The 22,522-nt window shown below is 42.5% G+C and overlaps 1 protein-coding gene across 4 annotated transcripts in view; it reads left to right on the forward strand.

The window, feature by feature from the left end:
* The first annotated feature begins 2,030 nt into the window (after positions 1 to 2,030).
* The window catches only part of slc6a15 (solute carrier family 6 member 15), a 54,366-nt gene continuing 33,874 nt past the window's right edge, over positions 2,031 to 22,522 (forward strand). Inside the window, exons 1-5 of one of the 4 annotated variants that reach the window (XM_068050446.1) lie at positions 2,031 to 2,205; positions 2,457 to 2,615; positions 10,290 to 10,739; positions 11,433 to 11,590; positions 16,674 to 16,800. In XM_068050446.1, the coding sequence (XP_067906547.1) occupies positions 10,448 to 10,739; positions 11,433 to 11,590; positions 16,674 to 16,800 (577 nt within the window). In that variant the 5' untranslated portion in view covers positions 2,031 to 2,205; positions 2,457 to 2,615; positions 10,290 to 10,447. The remainder of the gene's footprint in view (positions 2,206 to 2,456; positions 2,616 to 10,289; positions 10,740 to 11,432; positions 11,591 to 16,673; positions 16,801 to 22,522) is intronic. The other 3 variants (XM_068050443.1, XM_068050445.1, XM_068050447.1) reach the window with 3 other exon arrangements.

Raw genomic sequence — 22,522 nt, forward strand, 5'->3', positions numbered from 1 at the left:
TGATCCCCTGGTTTGATGGTAATGGTAGAGTGGGGGAATATGCTGGGCCATGAGGTTACAGATTGTGTTTGAATATAAATCTGCTGCTGCTGATGGCCCACAGCACCTCATGGATGCACAATTTTGAGTTGCTAGATCTGTTCAAAATCTATCCCATTTAGCATGGTGGTAGTGCCACACAACACGAGGAAGGGTATCCTCAATGTGAAGACAGGACTTTGTATCCACAAGAACTGTGTGGTGGTCGCTCCTAACAATATGCCATGGACAGATGCATCTGCAACAGGTAGATTGGTGAGGATGAGGTCAAGTATGTTTTTCCCTCTTGTTGGCTCCCTATCACCTGCCACAGACCCAGTCTAGCAGATATGTCCTTTAAGACTCGGCCAGCTCGGTCAGAAGTAGTGCTGCTGAGCCACTTTTGGTGATGGACATTGAAGCTCCCCATCCAGAGTACATTCTGTGCCCTTGCCATCCTCAGTGCTTCCTCCAAGTGATGTTCAAAATGGAGAAATACTGACTCATCAGCCAGGGGGTGGGGGGGGGGGGAAGCGGTAGGTGGTAATCAGCAGGAGGTTTCCGTGCCCATGTTTGACCTGATGCCATGAGACTTCATGGGATCCAGAGTTAATGTTGAGGACTCCCAGGGCAACTCCCTCCTGACTGTATACCACAGTGCCACCACCTCTGCTGGGTCTGTCCTGCCGGTGAGAGAGGACATACCTAGGGATGGTGATGGTGGTGTTTGGGACATTGTCTGTAAGGTATGATTCCTAGATATGATGCTAGCACAGGTGGTCCTACAAAAAGTTGCCATGAACCATGAGAGTAGCAGCAGCTCTTGTCTCTGCTGGTGAAATGGATTGGAGATATAGGACTGATGAAATATAAATGTATCATAACAGATACCAGCGTAGCAGACTCATGTGCAAGAGGACGTGCCAGTCATCACAAATGAGCTGTATATTTATGAAATGGAAGCCTTTGCAGTTCGTATAAAGTTGGGGGTTTACATTTGCTGAATGGTACATGGTTGTAATTAATCTGGTCGCTCAGTTATCTGTCTTAGAGATCTGTCAAATTCCATAAATTCAGCTGCTCCAGCTCGGTAGCACCACTACTGACTGAACTGGTCGAGTCCTAAAGGACATAGCTGCTAGACTGGGTCTGCGGCAGGTGGCGAGGGAGCCAACAAGAGGGAAAAACTACAGTGTTGGTGACATGTCTTAAAAGAAGAATGCACAGCAAATTGGTTAATCTTGCAAAAGTCTCCTGTGCCTCCCTGGAATGAGACTGCGATAAGAAAGTCATGGTCACTTTCCTCGCCACTATGAAAGCTTTATGAGCTATGGACCTTAATTGCAGATCTGGCTGCAGCAACAACCTGAGCTTTTTTAAAGCTTAATGGCCGAAGCACATCCTCCTGAGCTTCTATGGCAGGTCTCCGAAAGTGCACCTAGGTCTATAGATCCTGCTGGATAGTATTGGGATGGCCTGGCTCACCGCTGATGCTGCCTACCTAATTTCTTACACCTTCTCCTCCTTCAAGTTTCCCATTGGAAAATTCCCGTCCCCATTAAATAATTTCTAAGCCAACATCTCTTCAGAGTGATTGAAGTCGTCAAACTGTAAAGATTGCTATTTATTTATGGGGATGATTACATATGCCCAAGTATAGATAATTTGCGCATTCAAAATAGAGTTTTGCTGAGATTGAGGTCGTAGCTGAAACCTGATGTTCATATCTACTTTGGGGGCTGAGTCAATCCTGCCATTTTAAACAAAGTAGATGTCACAGCAAGTCGAAAATGCAACAATGCAATCTTAATCCCGACCGGTATCAGGCCCTTAGTTGTTCAGCCTTCCGACAGTAAGATCCAAACCTGAGGGAGGGGGGTCCAATTGTTGTTGCAACTGTAAACTGTTTACATAAAACTCTTGTTAGAAGAAATGGAAAATCATTGGAAGGGTTGATGTTACAAGAAGTCGACTTACAAAAGCATTCTCCCTTTAAGTGAATGGTTTGTGTTGTTGGCTGTCGTCACTCTGGAGGGTTGGAGTTCAGTGAAGGTGTGGTTCTCTGTTAGAAACACTCGAATCGCTCATCATGTGAAAGCTACTTCTTCAGTCCCCGAGCACACCAGCACAGATCCACCACCCCGACTCGAACCATTCACTTATATGTATCATATTCGTTACAAAAAGGTAAGATGATGCGCACAATTGTAAATCATAGCCAAAAAAAAAATCGTATTTTCATTTGTCAGGAGCGCAATTATAATTTGCAACAAATTCTAATTTACAACGAATTATAATTTGGAAATAGCGGCTGGTGAAGGCAGAGTAAATCTATTGGAAGAGGTCTGTGTATTTGAAAATTGTGAGGAAAATAATCATCTGACACTGCGCGGAGGCGCTCGCTCGGGATTTATAGCATTTCATTCATTGTGCTGCAGTGTCTCCAGTTATTGCCTTGAAGGAATCAAACGATATTCTTGACGGGAGCGGAACAGAGGCCGAGGAATCTTTTATTATATATGCCCCTGGATCAGTTGGTAACAGCGGAGTTGGCTGGAGAGTCGGTACCGTCGAGGTGATGGTGTGTGTGTGTTTGGGTTTGTATGCAAATTTCAAGAAGTGGTTCTGTCTGTTCAGCCCACTGCGTTTCCTCCTCTCCCTGTACTGCGCATACAGTAACTAGACACACATATGCAAATACAGACACACACAAATACATGGGCACTCCTATACAAACACACACACACAAATACATAGAGACGTACAAACGACTATCAGAACATGCACAAAAACACCATCACCCACACACGCCCAGCACACCATGCACTCGGCACAGGGTTTTTTTTCGCTCTATTCTTGATCCTATTATCACACTATCTGTCTCTGCAGTCTGTGCTCCATTTGATCTGCGGCTGTATGCATTCGGCAAGTTCCCATCCAAGGTCACTACAGTGTCTCCTCCGCCCCTCGCTCTTTTCAGTTCGTTTGAGCCACAACTTGTCAAGTCTAAAATGATTTCACGTTGATTTTTTTATTGTTTGATATTTGATGATCACAGTATATACGATCGATGACGCTGTTCCCCAGAACCGATTATCTTTCTGCGCACAAACGTGGGGTTTAAAGGATTGATTCCCACCCTGTCAAGGACGAAGGTCTCAGACAGATTTTAGCGTGTGTGTATTGAAGAGATGAAGAGGTCCATTTGTGCAGAGGCAGCCTGCTGCCCGGGGTGGGTGAAGGGCACGTTATGTTGCTGCTCCAGCTGCACCTTCACTTTTCAGCATCCCGTGATTGTGGGAAGCAGTGAGTGTCTCTCTTGTAACCGCCTTACTAAATAAAATGATTAATTCCTGAATGTGTCAGAGCCATGCAAAGGGGATCATTGAGTATCTCACTCTGACACCTGGCATGATGATTGTGTGCGTGCTTTTGCAGCACATTTCATTTTAATTCTACACACTAGCCTAACGTCTATGAAATGATTTGCCAGTCAGCCCATGTCATGCAGGAGTGGGCTGCCTGGCTTTAAATAGGATGGCTGTGTCAGGGCTACTGATTTCATGGGACAGCTTGACAGACATTGGAGCGCAATCTGTTTGATCCCTCTCTGGAGTTGCAGCCAATGTGAAAATACATTTCATCTGAAATAATGGCATCACATTTCTTGATATTATGAACACTGATTCCTGGTCAAATCAGCGGCAGGCTGAAAACATTAAACTATCATTTTCTGCTTTAAAGCTGCAAACTGCCTCTTGGAATGGTCAGTCCTACTTTTGCATCATCCTCAGTTCTCAGATATTAACACAGAACGTTGTGGTGTTTGGCTCAACTGGTTTGGTGTCTCAGTAAGTTTTCAGCTGTGAGATTACCGCAAAGCATGGAGATTTAAATATTTATTGAATTAGGAAAGAAGATTTGATAGTCGTTTGGTAATTATCAACCATTTTAACATTGCAGATCACTAATGCACAATGTGTCCGGTTTATCTTAACAGTGGTGCAGTTAAGTTTACAGTGAGGATTTAGTACAGAGATTAGTTGCTTGCTTGCCATATTTTCAGTAAATAAGCATATCCATTAAGAATTCTGCCAAACATTAACATAACTTCCTCTAACACAGATTTGTAAATGAAATTTGTGAACTTTAGGAATTTGAAACCATACAGGTGATAATTATGGTTAAATAACTGCACAGCAGGTGAGTTAATCCTCCCTAATGTGTATATCCTGGTCTTAACATGCCCTGAATTCATAAAAGCTTTGCAGAAATTATATATTATTTGGAAATAAACTCTACCTACAAATGAAGTCAGTTGCTGTAGATTTTGGTGCCTGACATAGGGAATGTTCCCAAACTACCACTAAATAATAGTAATGGTGTTTCTGGGTCACACATTTTTATTGAGCTGGGGTGGGGTTTCTATACATTTGTACTTAAATCGTATACCTGGATTTATGATATTGTTAAATGAATTACTGAAGGACTATGTATTCCAGGTGAACTGTTTGAAGGGTGATATCATTAGTACTCAGACTGTACAAACGTGATGGATCACCTATCATAGAATCATAGAGCACAGAGGGAGGCCATTCAGCCCATCGTGTCTGTGCCAGCTCTTTGAAAGAGCTATGCAATTAATCCGACTCCCTTGCTGCTTCCCCATGGCTCTGCAAATTTTTCCTTTAGAAGTATATAGCCAATTCCCTCTTGAAAGTTAGTATTGACTCTGCTTCCAGCACCTTTAAACCTAGTGCATTCCAGATCATCATAAGTTGCTGCTGCAAAAAATTCTCAATTTCCCCCTGTATTTTTTTGTCAGTTTTCTTAAATACGTGTCCTTTGGTTACTGACCCTCCTGCCAGCGAAAACAGTTTCTACTCTTACCAGAACCCCACATGTTTTAAGGAAAACAATTCTATCTTCTCCACATAATTGAAGTCCCTCATCCCTGGTACCAGTTTGGTAAATCTCTTCTGTATCCTCTCCAAGACCTCGACATCCTTCCTGAAGTGTGGTGCCTGGAATTGGACACAATAAACTAGCTGGGTCCTAAGCAGTGATTTATAATGGTTTACCATAATTCCTTTCTTTTTACTCTATACCTCTACTTATAAAGCCAAAGATGCTTTTTTAGCAGCCTCATCAAATTCACCTGCCGCCATCAAAGATTTGTGTACATAAAGCCTCAGGTGCCTCTGTTCCTGCACCCCCTTTAAAATTGTACCATTTTTATGTAAGTTTCTTTGGGGGGTGGTGGGGGTGGGGGGGGGGGTTGGTGATGGTGGAAGTTTGCATCCAATTGGGAAAATATGAAGGTCTCAGAAATTGTATGGATGGAAGAGACCAACAGCTTTCAGTTGCTTCATGCAAAGGATGTCTTGTTGATTGACACGGAGCAGGATCCACATAGTTTACTCCCACCTTCCAGGCTGAAGGCCATGAAGATCATATGGCTCTAGCTATTTATCAGTAATGAGGATAATATATGTAGGAGGGCAATTAAAACAACACAACATGCATTTATGTAGCATCTTTAATGTAGTGAAATGTCCCAAGGCACTTACAATAAGCAAGATAAAGAAGGTTTTGCACATAGATCATCCAGCTTTGGAGGCAGTAGCAGGACACCAGTTCATTTTTTTGAAGTCATTTCAAGAAGTTGATAGCAAGCTCTGATAAATGTCCATCCATTTTTAACCGCAATAAAAGGAAAGGTAACATAATGGAAAAATATACTTTTGATTGGTATTTTCCATGCGAAACCGATGCAAAAGATATACTGAAGATGAAAGACAAATTATTACGTTTTATTTCAAAACACTCAAACCTTCAACAGAAGATGTGATTCTTTTTAATGTTAATGTAAAAGTACCTGACAACTTCTCGACCAGAATCGGTAGGTGTGGTTCTTCTTTGAAGGCCATTCATTATACCTGAAAGTGTCCTTGAAGTTGTGGACATGGCTTAGATTTTCACTTTGTTGGTGGCCAAAATAGCTCCACTTGCCCCAGAACAATATACATGCAAATATGATGTTATTTATACACAGAATTAATTGATTTGTGTCAAGTTTCTTAGAGGCTTTCTAATTTTTGTAATTCCAAGTGAAAGACTGGTTACCTTAACGAATGGATTAAGATACATTGGCCAGAATTTTATGCCACTCCGACGAGCGGGATGGTGGCGGGAGGGGGAATGGCGTAAAATGGAGGGGGAGGCACCAGGAGACCTTCCCGACCCACTCCTGCCTGCGCTGCCACTTTACACAGGGCAGCGGTGGCAAAAAACGGCCCGCCTGCCCCATGCCAATCAAAACCCTTAAGTGGCCACCTAATGGCCACTTAAGGGTCCTCGCCCCCCTCCACGTGGATTTTACACATGGCAAGCAGGCATCCTGGAACCGGGAGAAGCCGCCTAATGAAAGCAGACGGCTTCCGAGCGTCCTGGGCTGGCCCTCGTGATCAGGCACCCTGTGCCCAATAGAGGGCCGCCCCAGCTACCCCAACCACCCCCAAGACCTAACACGCCCCCCCCTTCCCTGCAATCGACCACCCTTGCCTTGCTGGGGCCAGACCAATTACCCCCAGTGAGGCAACCAAAACTTACCTTCCCTCCCGGCTCCCAGGCATCTTGTCTTCATGCTGGGCTGCAGTCCCAACAGTGGCCACCGCTCCCGGTGGTGCTGCTGGGACTAAGAGCTGCCAGCCCGCTGATTGGCTGGTAGCTCTATTAGGTGGGACTTCCTACCTCAAGCGGGTGGAAGGCCCGCCTCATGCCAATTGAAGCCCGGTGACCCGCAAAATACGGGTCGGATTCCCAGGCGTGGCGGAAGCGGGTTCGCCACCCACTTTTCAGTCGGTGGCCGGCTCCTGTCCGCCTACCATAAAATTTCGGCCATTGTAACCACACTGGAAGTCCCAAATATTTAATAAATTAACATAATTTGTTACAGATGTGTGAAGAAGTAGAAGTTTAAGTCTCAGAGGTTGCTTAAAATATCTCAAGTTTTTATTGAAGAAAAATGCTTGTGTATTAAGAATACAGCAAGCTAGCTGGGATAACAGACTGAATTATTAGCTTCCATTAGAGTGTAAATCTTGAACTTTGGCCTGACCTGATTGCAGTCAAGTGCTATGAAAATCGCTGGAGAAGGCAGTGTCATATCACTTAGGTTTGATGCCACATGTAGTATAACTCTAGAACAATGTAAAAGCTGATCTGCAAAGTGTTCAGGGGTCTGTTGAATTTCCTGGATACTTCTTAAACTCACCTAGATATATTTGAAATGTGGACACTTCTGCCTGTGGTCGCATTTAAATTTTAACTGCTGGAAGAGGAGGGTCTAGGGTTGACTCCGGTGCAGAGGAATTGCAGTACGCAGACCAGAATAAAACAGCATTTAAAACAGTGAACATTGATCCAAAAGTCAGAGCTGTGAGGGGCATAGAGTTATAACATTTTATAGCACATAAGGAGGCCATTCGGCCCATCTGGCTTGAAAGAGTTCCCCATTCAGGCCCATTCCCGTGCCCTCTCCCCATAAACTTCTAATTTTTAAACTATTTATTTACTTTCCTTTTAAAAACAATTATGGACATGGAGCGTTCCATGTCATAATAACCCTTTGCATTAAAAAATCTAACCTTTTCATTGGTGACAATCTGAAATTTATGCCCTCTGGTTATTAACGTCCCAAGCAGCAGAAACAGTTTTTTCACTATTAACGTTATCAAAGCCCCTCTTAAGTATGAACCTCGATTAGATCTCCTCTGAACCTTCTCATATTATAAGTTTTATAAGTTTCAAAACTGAGAGTACATAATGCACGGAAAGTGATAAACATCATGCGTATTTTGGAGGAGTTATTAGTTTGAACTCAAGCTTGAGGTCCATTGATGGCAATACATGGTTAAAAACTTAAGTATTGTTATTGGTTACAAATATTTGTCAGGTTTATAATCTCTTCACATATCCCCTTTCTGTGCCCCCTGCTAAATAAACAAAATAATTGTTTAGATTGGACACCAAAATAGCACTATCGCTTCAAAAGCTAATGCTTTGAATACTGCAGTGATGGTTTTACACCATAATGAAATGTAGGAACAAAGGAACTGGATTAGGGCATTTGAGCTTGATCCACCATTTTGTTAGCCATAGCAAGGCTTTATCTTTTAAATCACAATTCCCCAGCCTTTCTCCATATTCTTTAATACCCGTTATTATTTAATACCCTTATTCTCAAGTAAGTATCGATTTCCCTTCTAGCAAAGTCAATCGATTCTGCATTCTGCATTTATGGCCTTCTATGGCAGTATATTCCACAAACAATTTATTTTCGTTTATTTAACAGTACAGTTTACACTGGAAAACTCTATCGCATTCTTAGTCATCACCGTTTTTCAACAGGCACATTTAATGTTGACTGTCTAACCTTAGTTCCAACAGAAAATAAATTAATAAATCAGACATTAATTCAAGTGATGAAAATATCTACCTATAAAATCCATTTGAACTCAATCCCAAGTACCTTCTTTTAATTTTCAGTACACAAATTCAGTAGAATTGAGTTCTCCATAGAGTTCTACATAGAGTAGGAGGGAGCAGGCGATGGAATTTTTTTTTAACCAGCTTGTTTGGGCTTACTAAAAAAAAGTACATTTTCCATTAGTTCTAGCAAGCTGGCTGGATAGGTAAAGAACGCCAGTTTCTGAGACAATATCGGACAGGTATAGCTCAAATAGAAAACAGTTTTTCATTTTTATCAGGAGCACAAGGCAAAACATGAACCAAATGACAGGAAAGCATGCAACTTTTCCATCAACAAAATTAATCATTTTGATTCCAATGGTAAAAATTTTTGCTCTGTTGGAAAATTTGCATTTGTTTCGAACCATTTCCACCAGTTTCGGGAGTATGCCTCTTGCAAAAATGTAGAGATTGCCTAGTCCAGAGCTAGTTAATTTCACAATAAGGGACAGCTATGTCTTGGCAAGAGAAACCTCTGTTACTGCTTCTTGAAAGTTTCTCTGACTTAATGGAGTTATTGTTATAATCTCATTCTTCAAATGTCATGTGTTGCTTACTTGTGTTATGCATTTCTCACACAGAATTTGAAACCTCAGATTCCCCGCAGAGAACTGTTTTAATAAGGGAATTTACAGATTGTGCAAGACTTTAATTTGTTGAACCTTTGATCTAATTGGCTCAGATATCTTTTTACTCCTGCAATGTTGGATAATGCAGCTATTTTATGCCCTTCAGTTCTTACCAATTGTATAAGGTACATTTGGTGACTAGAAACGACAACTTGCTCTAAGGTTTGTCATCCCATAGCTCTTATTGCAGTAATTCTTGAGACTTGAGAACTCTTTTGATTTAGCAGTCATATCGTCCAATATTATATACTCTTTCACCACACAATAATGCAATTTTTTTGTGCAAGCAAAGCAGATGTGATGTTCCTTGGTTGGGATTATCTCCAGCAAAGCTGTTTTGGTCGAATTAATTCAAAAGTTGCATTGATCGGCTGCTTTCTCCGAGCAGTTACATTCATTGTGCACTGGCAGGACAGGAACAGTTTACCAATGAAACTTACATTTACGATTTTTTAGACTGCACTTTTCCTTTCCGGATTTTACCCATCTTCATTGCATCAAGCATCAATTTCTCAAATATTCTCTGGTGGACCTCTCCTTCATGATTCACAAACTTGAATTAATCAAATTTCTCTGGCTCATATCCTCTTACTGATATTTATGGCAATTCCCATCAAGCTCAACTGATTCACTGACCCCCAGTTTATTAATTTCAAGAACCTCATCTTCAAATCCCTCCATGAACTCTCAAGCTGTGCAATGTCTTTCGACTATGTGATCAAGCGTGCATCTTCCATTCCTATGATGCATTTGCCCAACTCGGTCATTTGGGATAGATGCTTCAGACATTACACTCCTTCCCTCTGGAACCCTCCCCAAACCACATCTCCCAATGCTCTCAAATGCTGCTTAAAACTTGGTGACCATGCTTTTGGACCATTTCCTTAATTTTTTCTGCCACTGTGTGATGCCCTCTTTATTCAGCACCTGAAACATTGTGCTAGGTGAAGGGTGTTATACAAATCCACAGCTCTTACTTTGCAGCTGACCTTCAAGAATAGTATGAAGAACACATGGTGCATAATAACAAATCTTTAAAATGTTTGATCAACTACTGCTTCTAATATTTGTTGTTTTGGTGACCAAAATGTAACTGCTTTTCCCCAACAGGCTTGGAAGTACAGAATACTTTGTCTGTCTCACTAAGAATCCTTCTGTTTGCCTGTTGGTGTCGTTCCTCACCTGCTTTGCATCGAGTTACATTTGACTGAAAGTATTGCTGCTAGACTTTTGTAGAGTGTTACAGAATCCGTGATCTAGTGTTTCCAATGCCTAAAAACAGCAAAGTTGTGAAGAGGGAACTGGATGAAGATGTCACAGAGTCCGTTAAGGATCTTCTTTCCAATGAGGACGTGAATGATGATCAGTTTAAGAAGAGTGCATTATATGTAGATGATTCTCAGACTGACAAAGATGTGGACATTGAAGAAGGATCTGATACTGAAGATGAAAGGCCTGCCTGGAATAGCAAACTTCAGTACATTCTGGCACAGGTTGGGTTCTCTGTTGGTTTAGGCAATGTATGGAGATTTCCATACTTATGTCACAAAAATGGTGGAGGTAAGTGTACAACCAGCAAAATAGTGTACCTTAGAGCTAATAAACACATTGAGCAATAAATTAGTGCTCTCCTTAATGGCGACAGGATTTAGTTTACATAAAATAATTCATTGTAGTTTTCAAAACCTTGTCATTATTATGACCACTGGGTGCTGTGTTTGAAGTTTAGAAAACTTACTGTGTTATCTTATAATTAAATATAATTAGTTTCCTTATGATTGGGAGGATTATCGTCAGCATTCCAATCTCAGCCATGTCTAATAATTTAATTGGAGCTGGAGTTTTTGTGATCACTTCCAAGCCTAAGAAGTCTATCATGCAGCTCACTTATCGTGTAGTGGCACAGGCATTCTCTGTTTTAAACTATAAAGCTTGCTTGTACATTTATGAAATGTTATGCACACACTTAAAGAAAAGCAGATTGAATGAATAGTTGTGTATTAAATTCAAATGATTTTTAATATTGGTGAAAACACATCTATGTGAAATGAAAATATAATAATCTGATCTTAATGTCCTCCAATTTGATCAGTATGTTACAAAATTCATGAATCAAAATTAACGTTTCATAAAAATGTCATTACAGATCTTTAGGACTTTTTATTAAATAAAATATTAACTAAAGCTGAGTTTCAAAAAGATTTGATATGGGGTGGGATGACAGGTTATAAAACTATGTTGTCTCTTCTTCAGGTGCCTACCTCGTGCCTTATTTGATTTTGCTGCTCATTATTGGGATTCCACTGTTTTTTCTGGAGCTTGCAGTGGGTCAAAGAATCAGACGAGGCAGCATTGGTGTGTGGAATTTCATCAGCCCAAGACTCGGAGGAATAGGTTTTTCCAGCTGCATTGTATGTTGATTTTAATTTTTTTTTTGTTTTGTCTGTGCAAGTTTGCAAAGCATTATTGAGTGATACCAAGGAAATAATTTGATTTTCCCTCCACCCCCATTTCTAAGCTAATAGGACAGAAAATGTTCTTGCTTCCTGACCTAATCATGTAAGTATTTTTCCACAAATTAAAGAAGTGATTCAAACCACGGTGTTTTAAGCCATATATTGGAGTACTCGGCAGAAACGTGGAAGTCAGGCAGAACATTTTTTTCTTATTGTCTCACTCGTTTGAGTTCTTTAGAAGGAACAATAATGATCCGCCTTGCTAACAGTTACTTTAAAATTACAGATCAGTCGCAACTGTAATTAAAATTCACTACGTGTAATTATAAACTCTAATTTAATGGCTATCTCTTAGTGCAAAGTTGGTCAAAGGTTTGCTGAGGTGATTGCTTGCAGTTATGTGGGGTCAGGCTATTTGTATAATTAGCATAAAATCTCTACAGCTTTGACCGACCATTGACTGCTATCCTCAGGGGGAATGCAGTGTTCATTTATAGTTGCTACAGCTGAAGTAGTCATTGGAAGGAAGACTATTTAAAGGAAACAGGAGTTTGAAAGTCTTGCACCTCAAGAAATCAAATCTTAATTGCAACAAAAATTAATGCACCAATGAAAATGCACAAATGGAAAATCAGGGGCTGTGGGTCCATGACTTCTCAACCAGTATTCTCTACAACGTCTGTCCCTCACCAAGGGTGCTTGATGGGTGAATCAGCTTTATTATGACTGTTTGACCAAAAGCCACTGGTTATTTTGAGTACAGTAATTCTCTAGTATTAAAACTATCACTCTTTTCTGCTATTTTGTTTTTTGGGGGAGGAAAACCTTGGTACAATACAGAACACAACGGTCTGGATTTTACCAAGAGGACTAAACAGGCTGGTGGAATGGGCAGACAATTGGCAGATAAAATTTAATGCAAATAGTGTGAAGTGATTAATTTTGTTAGGAAGATCGAGGGGAGGCAATATAAATTAAAGGATACAATTCTAAAGGGGGTGTCGAGCAGAGGGACCTAGGGGTATACGTGCAGAAATCATTGAAGGGGGCAGGGCAGGTTGACAAGGCGGTTAATAAAGCATAGGGGATCCTGGGGTCATAGAGTACAAGAACAAGGAAGTTATGATAAACCTGTAAAAAAATACTGGTTTGGCCTCAACTGGAATGTTGTTCTGGGCACCATACTTTCAGAAGGATGCTGAATGGTATTGGATGGCAGTGTATGCCTGTACCTGTACACCGGGTGCACCTGGAGTGTGACCTAGTTTCGGGATCAGTGACTGTAGGGATTGTCCCTAGTTTGCCTGTGGACGGGGTTGACCTGCTCCTAGGTAATGATATGGCGGGGTTGAAGGTGGTAGCCCCCTCCTATTAGTGAAAGAAAGACCGCAGGACGTCAGAGAGACAGGGCAGTGGCAGGAGACGGTCTCCCGCAGAGTCCCTGAATGTGTAATGAATGAGGCGATGATCAGACCAGCTTCCCCCAGAGGAGATGGCATTGGCACTGCAGGCAAATGACCATGAGATCTGTCTGTCCAAGACTTTCTTTGGAAAGTTAGGAGACCCAGGGAATGAATCTTCCCTAGCTGAGGCTCAGCGTGCTGACCCAGTATTGATAGAGTTAGTACAGGCTGCCCAGTCCGAAATTGAAGCAGAGGGAGTCCCTGATTGCTGCTACTTAAAGAATGAGGTACTGATGAGGAAATGGAGTTCTCCTCACAGACTGAGAGCAAGGAGTGGGCAGTAGTTCACCAATTAGTGGTGCCGCAGAGGTACCGAAGAGATATATTAAGAATGGCCCATGAGATTGCAGTGGCTGTACATGCTGGTATACGAAAGGCCAAAGCCTGTGTAAGACAGCAGCTTGACTGGCCAAAACTCCACAAAGATGTGTTGGAGTACTGCAGGAGTTGCCACATGTGCCAGGTTAAGGGGAAACCCCAACCTACAGTGAAACCTGCACCCCTAAGTTCGGTACTGGTGTTAGGAGGAACCTCCAGCAGAGAGCTGGTGAAATGTAAGGGGCCCCCGCCGAGAACGTAAGGGGACAGGCAGGCACAAGACGGGCAAAAGGTTAGATAGGGAAAGGGGTAAAGTGAATATGAATGACTGAGAGAATTGCAAGCTTTTTCCTGTATCTTATATTTTCTCTCTCGACCCTTTTTAATGAAATGTGCTTTTCTCAAATCGCATTTCATTCCAATGGGTGTGGAGGTGTCGTGCAAGCCCCCACTTGCCAAGAATGAGGCATATTAATTTTGTCATATGAACATTGATTTTAATGTTCCTGGAGTGAAGAAAGGACTTGTTAAAAAAATCACCGGACACTTAGCTGGAAAAACATTTTGCATACTAACACACAGTGCTTGAAGGGACAAAGGGGCTATACCATGCTCCATTTTAACCCACAATGGACTTTGAGCACCAGGTATTGTGTGTAAGAAGAGACATTCCAGGGACGGCTAAGACAAGAGAATCCACAAATCGACGTGGTCAGACCAGCTAGTTACATGACAAACCTGTTTGGCAACCTGGGTTTTTCTGAATTGTACAAAGAGTTTGAACTGAAAAAGACTGTTTGCTCCTGGAGTGAGAAGACCTCCCCTGTCTGCTCCCATCTCTTTCTCACAAGCCTCTGGTCCCATTGAGGACACATGAACTTCAAGAGAGAAAAGTCTCTTACACTATATTTAAATTCTCAAACCCAACCCCAACCTGACCACTTCTGGTTTAATGGAGGCAGGTTGGGAGTTGCAAATGACCAAACTACTCTCAGGAGTTGGATCAGTTACTGACATCTGTGTACCTCCATTTCATCTGGATTTTAATTTTGAACACATGGACGTTGGGAATCCTGAGTCTCAGGAATCCCAACAGATACAAGGAGGTGAGGAGGGCTGGATCCATGAGGCAAGTGTCTGTATTGCCTCGGGGGTAGGAGCGTGTCCCCCAAGCCCAGCAAGTTTACCTCCATATGATCCGCGGAGCCGCACGTGATCTCCGATTTGACTCCCACAATATCCAAGCTCGCCATGATGTCTGATTTGCCCAGCCTCCACCCGGCCCCCACCACCCCACTTTCTGCGATGTCTGGTCTGGCCCAAACCCATCATGATTTCAGGCTTACTTGCCATTCACTGCCTTATATTTGTGCCATCACTAAGACCGTCTATTTCCACCTCTGTGACATCGCCCGACTTCGCCTCTGTCTCAGTTCATCTGCTGCTGAAACCCTCATTCATGCTTTAGTTACCTCTAGATTTCACTATTCCAACACACTCCTGGCTGGTCTCCCACATTTTACCTTCCATAAACATGGGGTCATCCAAAACCCTGCTGCCCATGTCTTAACTCGCACCAAGTCCCGTTCCTCTATCACCCCTGTACTCACTGACCTACTTTGGCTCCCGGTCAAGCAACATGTTGATTTTAAAATTTTTCATCCTGGTTTTCAAATCTCTCCATGGCTTCACCTCTCCCTATCTCTGTAATCTCCTCCAGCCCTACAACCCTCCGAGATATCTGCACTCCTCTAATTCTGGCCTCTTGTGCATCCCTGATTTTAATCACTCCACCATTGGTGGCCGCACCTTCAGTTGCCTCGGCCCCAAGCTCTGGAATACACTCCCTCTACCTCTCTGCCTCTCTGTCGTGCTTTCCTCCTTTAAGACACTCAAAACTTATCTCTTTGACCAAGCTTTTGGTCATGTGACCTGCCATCTCCTTATATGGCTGAGTGTCATATTTTGTTTGATAACGCTCCTGTCTTGGGACATTTTATTATGTTAAAGGTGCTATATAAGTATAACATGTTGTTGTTGCCTGACCGGCAGCTAACCTCTAAATATAGGCTGGCATTCAAGTGGGAAACCTGTTGAAAAATTTTTAAAAATGTCTTGTAGTTAATTCCTGCAGGACATCTGGGAAACTCATAATTCTGGGTTTCTTGTCTGAAAATCCAACCCTGTCGCATTCCAGTTCCCCCCCCAGCCCCCGCCCCCACTCCGGCAACACCACTGCCCCCAACTCACTCGCTTCCCAATCCCAGGTAAATATCTGGACCTTAGTGTGTCCCTTTAAGGCAAAAAGATGCCATGGCTGTACTTTCTTGGTCAATTAGAAACTAATTGTATGAGACAGATCTTTGTATGTATGTATGTACTAATTGTATGAGACAGGCCAATTATAGGCTAGATTGGTTTTTGTTTTTCTATATTTTTTCAACTGCAACTCCTGCAATCAATTAAGAAATATTTTCTTTTGATGGGGGAAGAAAATACTTTTTTTAAGTGGAAGAGAAATTTGCATGTTTGATAGCATGGTACAGCAATTGTAATGACTGTGTCCAAAGCTTTTAGAAATAAAAGAGATACATACAAATACATAAACCAGAATGCAGGTTCCTGTTGAAGCTGTTTTGCTACTTCAATCTCTCAGTTGCCCTTCATATGCACAATGAACAGCACTGACTTCCTCCCACTTTGACACAACCCAGCTTTATTTTCATGCTCTCACACTGATTTATTCAAAAGACTAACATCTGATTAAAATGCAAAAAAAATGCAGGGTGCTTATTGTTTTTCTATACCTAAATACATGGAGATCAGATTAGATCCGAAAAAAATTGCTGCCCTCCTTTCATCGATGACTAATAATTAAGTAAGTGGAATAGATTAATGTAATTTCTTTTCATTCATTGAAAGTCACATTGTAGATAACAAACTCAGCGGTTTCAATGCTTATGACTCAGATGACAAACTTGACGTGCACAAGAAATTCTTGATATAGAAAACTGTAAAAGTGTAGAATGCTTTAATTTTGTGCATTCATATCAAATCTCTAACAGGTGTTAACTGTGGGAAGAAGAATTTGATATGTCTACATTTGGGTAATATTGCACACCATTATTTGCAGATTATAATTGTTCTACATGCAAATAACAATTTAAAAATATTGCTCATTAGAAAAAGAATCGGTGGGATATCATATTTAACACAATGAAAGGACTATAAAATACATCTTGGTGTTTTGATTGTAGGTGTGCTTCTTTGTAGCTCTGTACTACAATGTCATTATTGGCTGGAGCTTCTTTTACTTATCCAAGTCCTTTCAGCATCCACTGCCCTGGGATCAGTGTCCTTTGGAGAAAAATGGCACCAAGACTTGTGAGTATCCAACAGCAATATCCTGCTGTTACATGAGATGTCATTGTGTGTCAGAGATAGGCACCAACATGTTGCACTATAAACATCTCACAAGATTATTGACTCAGCCACGGACATGAGGGCAATTAATTTGTATATTTAGAATTAGAATTAGAATTAGAACATTACAGCGCAGTACAGGCCCTTCGGCCCTCAATGTTGCGCCGACCTGTGAAACCATCTGACCTACACTATTCCATTTTCATCCATATGTCTATCCAATGACCACTTAAATGCCCTTAAAGTTGGCGAATCTACTACTGCTGCAGGCAGGGCGTTCCACGCCCCTACTACTCTCTGAGTAAAGAAACTACCTCTGACATCTGTCCTATATCTATCACCCCTCAACTTAAAGCTATGTCTCCTCGTGTTTGCCATCACCATCCGAGGAAAAAGACGCTCACTATCCACCCTATCTCCTCCTCCTCTCCAACGAAAACAACCTCAAGTCCCTCAGCCTTTCCTCGTAAGACCTTCCCTCCAAACCAGGCAACATCCTAGTAAATCTCCTCTGCACCCTTTCCAAAGCTTCCACATCCTTCCTATAATGCGGTGACCAGAACTGCACGCAATACTCCAGGTGCGGTCTCACCAGAGTTTTGTACAGCTGCAGCATGACCTCGTGTCTCCGAAACTCAATCCCCCTACTAATAAAAGCTAACACACCATATGCCTTCTTAACAGCCCTATTAACCTGGGTAGCAACCTTCAGGGATTTATGTACCTGGACACCAAGATCTCTCTGTTCATCTACACTACCAAGAATTGTCCCATTAGCCCAGTACTCTGCATTGCTGTTACTCCTTCCAAAGTGAATCACCTCGCACTTTTCCGCATTAAACTCCATTTGCCATCTCTCAGCCCAGCTCTGCAGCCTATCTATGTCCCTCTGTACCCTACAACATCCTTCGGCACTATCCACAACTCCACCGACCTTGGTGTCATCCGCAAATTTACTAACCCACCCTTCTACACCCTCTTCCAGGTCATTTATAAAAATGACAAACAGCAGTGGCCCCAAAACAGATCCTTGCGGTACACCACTAGTAACTAAACTCCAGGATGAACATTTGCCATCAACCACCACCCTCTGGCTTCTTTCAGCTAGCCAATTTCTGATCCAAGGCTCTAAATCACCTTCAACCCCATACTTCCGTATTTTCTGCAATAGCCTACCGTGGGGAACCTTATCAAACGCCTTACTGAAATCCATATACACCACATCCACTGCTTTACCCTCATCCAGCTGTTTGGTCACCTTCTCGAAAAACTCAATAAGGTTTGTGAGGCACGACCTACCCGTCACAAAACCGTGCTGACTATCACTAATGAACTTATTCTTTTCAAGATGATTATAAATCCTGTCTCTTATAACCTTTTCCAACATTTTACCCACAGCCGAAGTAAGGCTCACAGGTCTATAATTACCAGGGCTGTCTCTACTCCTCTTCTTGAACAAGGGGACAACATTTGCTATCCTCCAGTCTTCCGGCACTATTCCTGTCGACAATGACGACATAAAGATCAAGGACAAAGGCTCTGCAATCTCCTCCCTGGCTTCCCAGAGAATCCTAGGATAAATCCCATCTGGCCCAGGGGACTTATCTATTTTCACACTTTCCAAAATTGATAACACCTCCTCTTTGTGAACCTCAATCCCATCTAGCCTAGTAGTCTGTATCTCAGTATTCTCCTCGACAACATTTTCTTTCTCTACTGTAAATACTGACGCAAAATATTCATTTAACGCTTCCGCTATCTCCTCTGATTCCACACACAACTTCCCACTACTATCCTTGATTGGCCCTAATCTAACTCTAGTTATTCTTTTATTCCTGATATACCTATAGAAAGCCTTAGGGTTTTCCCTGATCCTATCCGCCAATGACTTCTCGTGTCCTCTCCTTGCTCTTCTTAGCTCTCCCTTTAGATCCTTCCTGGCTAGCTTGTAACTCTCAAGCGCCCTAACTGAGCCTTCACGTCTCATCCTAGCATAAGCCTTCTTCTTCCTCTTGACAAGCGCTTCAACTTCTTTAGTAAACCACGGCTCCCTCGCTCGACAACTTCCTCCCTGCCTCACAGGTACATACTTATCAAGGACACGCAGTAGCTGCTCCTTGAATAAGCTCCACATTTCGATTGTTCCCATCCCCTGCAGTTTCCTTCCCCATCCTACGCATCCTAAATCTTGCCGAATCGCATCATAATTTCCTTTCCCCCAGCTATAATTTTTGCCCTGCGGTATATACCTGTCCCTGCCCATCGCTAAGGTAAACCTAACCGAATTGTGATCACTATCACCAAAGTGCTCACCTGCATCTAAATCTAACACCTGGCCGGGTTCATTACCCAGTACCAAATCCAATGTAGCATCGCCCCTCGTTGGCCTGTCTACATACTGTGTCAGAAAACCCTCCTGCACACACTGGACAAAAACTGACCCATCTAAAGTACTCGAACTATAGTATTTCCCGTCGATATTTGGAAAGTTAAAGTCCCCCATAACAACTACCCTGTTACTCTCGCCCCTGTCGAGAATCATCTTCGCTATCCTTTCCTCGACATCTCTGGAACTATTCGGAGGTCTATAAAAGACTCCCAACAGGGTGACCTCACCTCTCCTGTTTCAAACCTCGGCCCATACTACCTCAGTAGACGAGTCCTCAAACGTCCTTTCTGTCGCTGTAATACTCTCCTTGATTAACAATGCCACACCCCCCCCCTCTTTTACCATCTTCTCTGTTCTTACTGAAACATCTAAATCCCGGAACCTGCAACATCCATTCCTGCCCCTGCTCTACCCATGTCTCCGAAATGGCCACTACATCGAGATCCCTGGTACCAACCCATGCTGCAAGCTCACCCACCTTATTCCGGATGCTCCTGGCATTGAAGTCGACACACTTTAAACCAGATTCTTGCTTGCCAGTGCCCTCTTGCGTCCTTGTAACCTTATCCCTGCCCTCACTACTCTCAACAACCTGTACACTGGCACTACAATTTAGGTTCCCATTCCCCTGCTGAATTAGTTTAAACCCCCCCGAAGAGCACTAGCAAATCTCCCCCCCAGGATATTGGTACCCCTCTGGTTCAGGTGAAGACCATCCTGTTTGTAGAGGTCCCACCTACCCCAGAAAGAGCCCCAATTATCCAGGAAACCAAAACCCTCCCTCCTGCACCATCCCTGCAGCCACGTGTTCAACTCCTCTCTCTCCCTATTCCTCGCTTCGCTATCACGTGGCACGGGCAACAACCCAGAGATAACAACTCTGTTTGTTCTCGCTCTAAGCTTCCACCCTAGCTCCCTGAATTTCTGTCTTAAATCCCCATCTCTCTTCCTACCTATGTCGTTGGTGCCTATGTGGACCACGACTTGGGGCTGCTCCCCCTCCCCCTTAAGGATCCCAAAAACACGATCCGAGACATCACGAACCCTGGCACCTGGGAGGCAACACACCAACCTAAAGCGATCAAAATACATGTCCGATTCAAAACATATTTCTCCCTATCAATAAAGTAGCTGAGCATACAGACATCAATGGAGAGCAGCACAACTGTGTTAGTTAGATAGCAGGAAAAACAGTATACAATGCCAATGCAAATTACCTTTTTTTGACCAAATGGAACGAGCTACAGCATGTGCTAACAATGTGTTAGCATGTAGCCAGCCGACTAAACCAGTGGTGTCCAATCTTCTCGCATGAGGGGTGACATTAGACTTTTTGTCCTACATAGGGGGCTGGTGAGCAAACTTTGGAAAGATAAAGGCATTAGAAATTTGTCTTGCCATTAATCAAAATGACAAAAAATGTGCATTTTTGTGAAAAAGCTTTAAATGAGAAGACTAATTTATTAACTTACTTTCTCGTCAATATGTTGAACACTGATTTAGTAAGACACCTGGCATTGTTTCTGCTTGCGCAAGTAGTCAATGCCTGCCTGCAGACTTGATATAGCGATGCAGAGTATTGTAGAAAGATGTCCATCTGTCTAGGAACATAGGAAATAGGAGCAGGAGTAGGCCATTCGGCTCTTTAAGCCTGCTCTGCCATTCAACTAGATTGTGGCTGATCTTTTACCTCTGCCATTTTCCCACACTATCCCCATATCCCTTGATATCTTCAATACCTAGAAATCGATCAGTCTGTATCTTGAATATACTTAGTGACTGAGCCTGCACAGCCCTCTGGGGTAGTGAATTCCAAAGATTCACCACCCTCTGTGTGAAGAAATTCCTCCTCATCTCAGTCCTAAATGGCCTACCTCTTATTCTGAGACTGTGTCCCCCGGTTCAAGAACCCCCAGTCAGGGGAAACATCCTTCCTGTATCCACACTGTTGAGCCCTGTAAGAATTTTATATGCTTCAATTGGATCACCTCTCTTTCTTCTAAACTGTAGAGAATACAGGCCCAGTCTCCTTAATCTCTCCTCATAGGACAATCCCGCCATTCCAGGGATCAGTCTGGTGAACCTTCGTTGCACTCTCTCTATGACAGTTATATCCTTCCTTATGTAAGGAGACCAAAACTGTACACAGTACTCAAGGTGTGGTCTCAGCAAAGCTCATTACAATTGCAGCAAGACTTCTGTCCTCCTGTACTCAAATCCTCTTGCAATAAAGGCCAACATACCATTTGCCTTCCTAATTGCTTGCTGCACCTGCATGTTAGCTTTCAGTGACATAAGAACAAGGCCACCCAAGTCCTTTGGACATCAACACTTCCCAATCTCTCATCATTTAAGAAATATTCTGCATTTCTGTCTTTCCTACCAAAGTGGATAATTTCACATTTTTCCACATTATATTCCATCTGCCATGTTCTTACCCACCCACGTAGCCTATCTAAATCCCTTTGAAGCCTCTTTGCATTCTCCTCACAACTGACATTCCCACCAAGTTTTGTGTCATCAGCAAACTTGGAAATAATTCATTTGGACCCCACATCCAAATCGTGATTTGGATTGTGAAGAGCTGGGGTCCAGGTACTGATCCTTGCAGTACCCAACTAGTCACAGCCTGCCAACCTGAGACTGACCCATTTATTCCTACCTTCTGTTTTCTATCCATTAACCATTTCTCAATCCATTCCAGTATATTACCCCCAATCTCATGTGCTCTAATTTTGCTTACTAATCTCCTTAACGAAAGCCTTCTGAAAATCCAAATACACTACATCCACTGGTTTTCCCCCTTATCTATTCTGCTAGTTACATTCTCAAAAAACTCCAACAGCTTGGTCGAACATGATTTCCCTTTCATCAATAAATGTTGACTCTGCCCAATCCTACCATTATTTTCTAAGTGTCCAGTTATCACATCCTTTATAATAGATTCTAGCATTTTCCCTACTACTGATGTCAGGCTAACAGGTCTGTAGTTCCCTGTTTTCTCTCCCTCCTTTCTTAAATAGTGGGGTTATGTTTGGTACCTTCCAATCTGCAGGAACCATTTCAGAATCTATAGAATTTTGGAAGATGATCACCAACGTATCCACTATCTCTACAGCCACCTCTTTCAACACTCTGGGATGTAGATCATCAGATCCAGGGGATATATCAACTCTCAGTCCCATTAATTTCTCCAGTACTACTGTTTTCCTAATACTAATTTCTTTCAGTTCCTCATTCTCACTAGTCTCTTGGTTCTCTAGTATTATTGGGAGGTTTTTGTATCTTCCTCTG

This window comes from Heterodontus francisci, chromosome 18 (assembly GCF_036365525.1).
Source record: "Heterodontus francisci isolate sHetFra1 chromosome 18, sHetFra1.hap1, whole genome shotgun sequence".
NCBI classification, from domain to species: Eukaryota; Metazoa; Chordata; class Chondrichthyes; order Heterodontiformes; family Heterodontidae; genus Heterodontus; species Heterodontus francisci.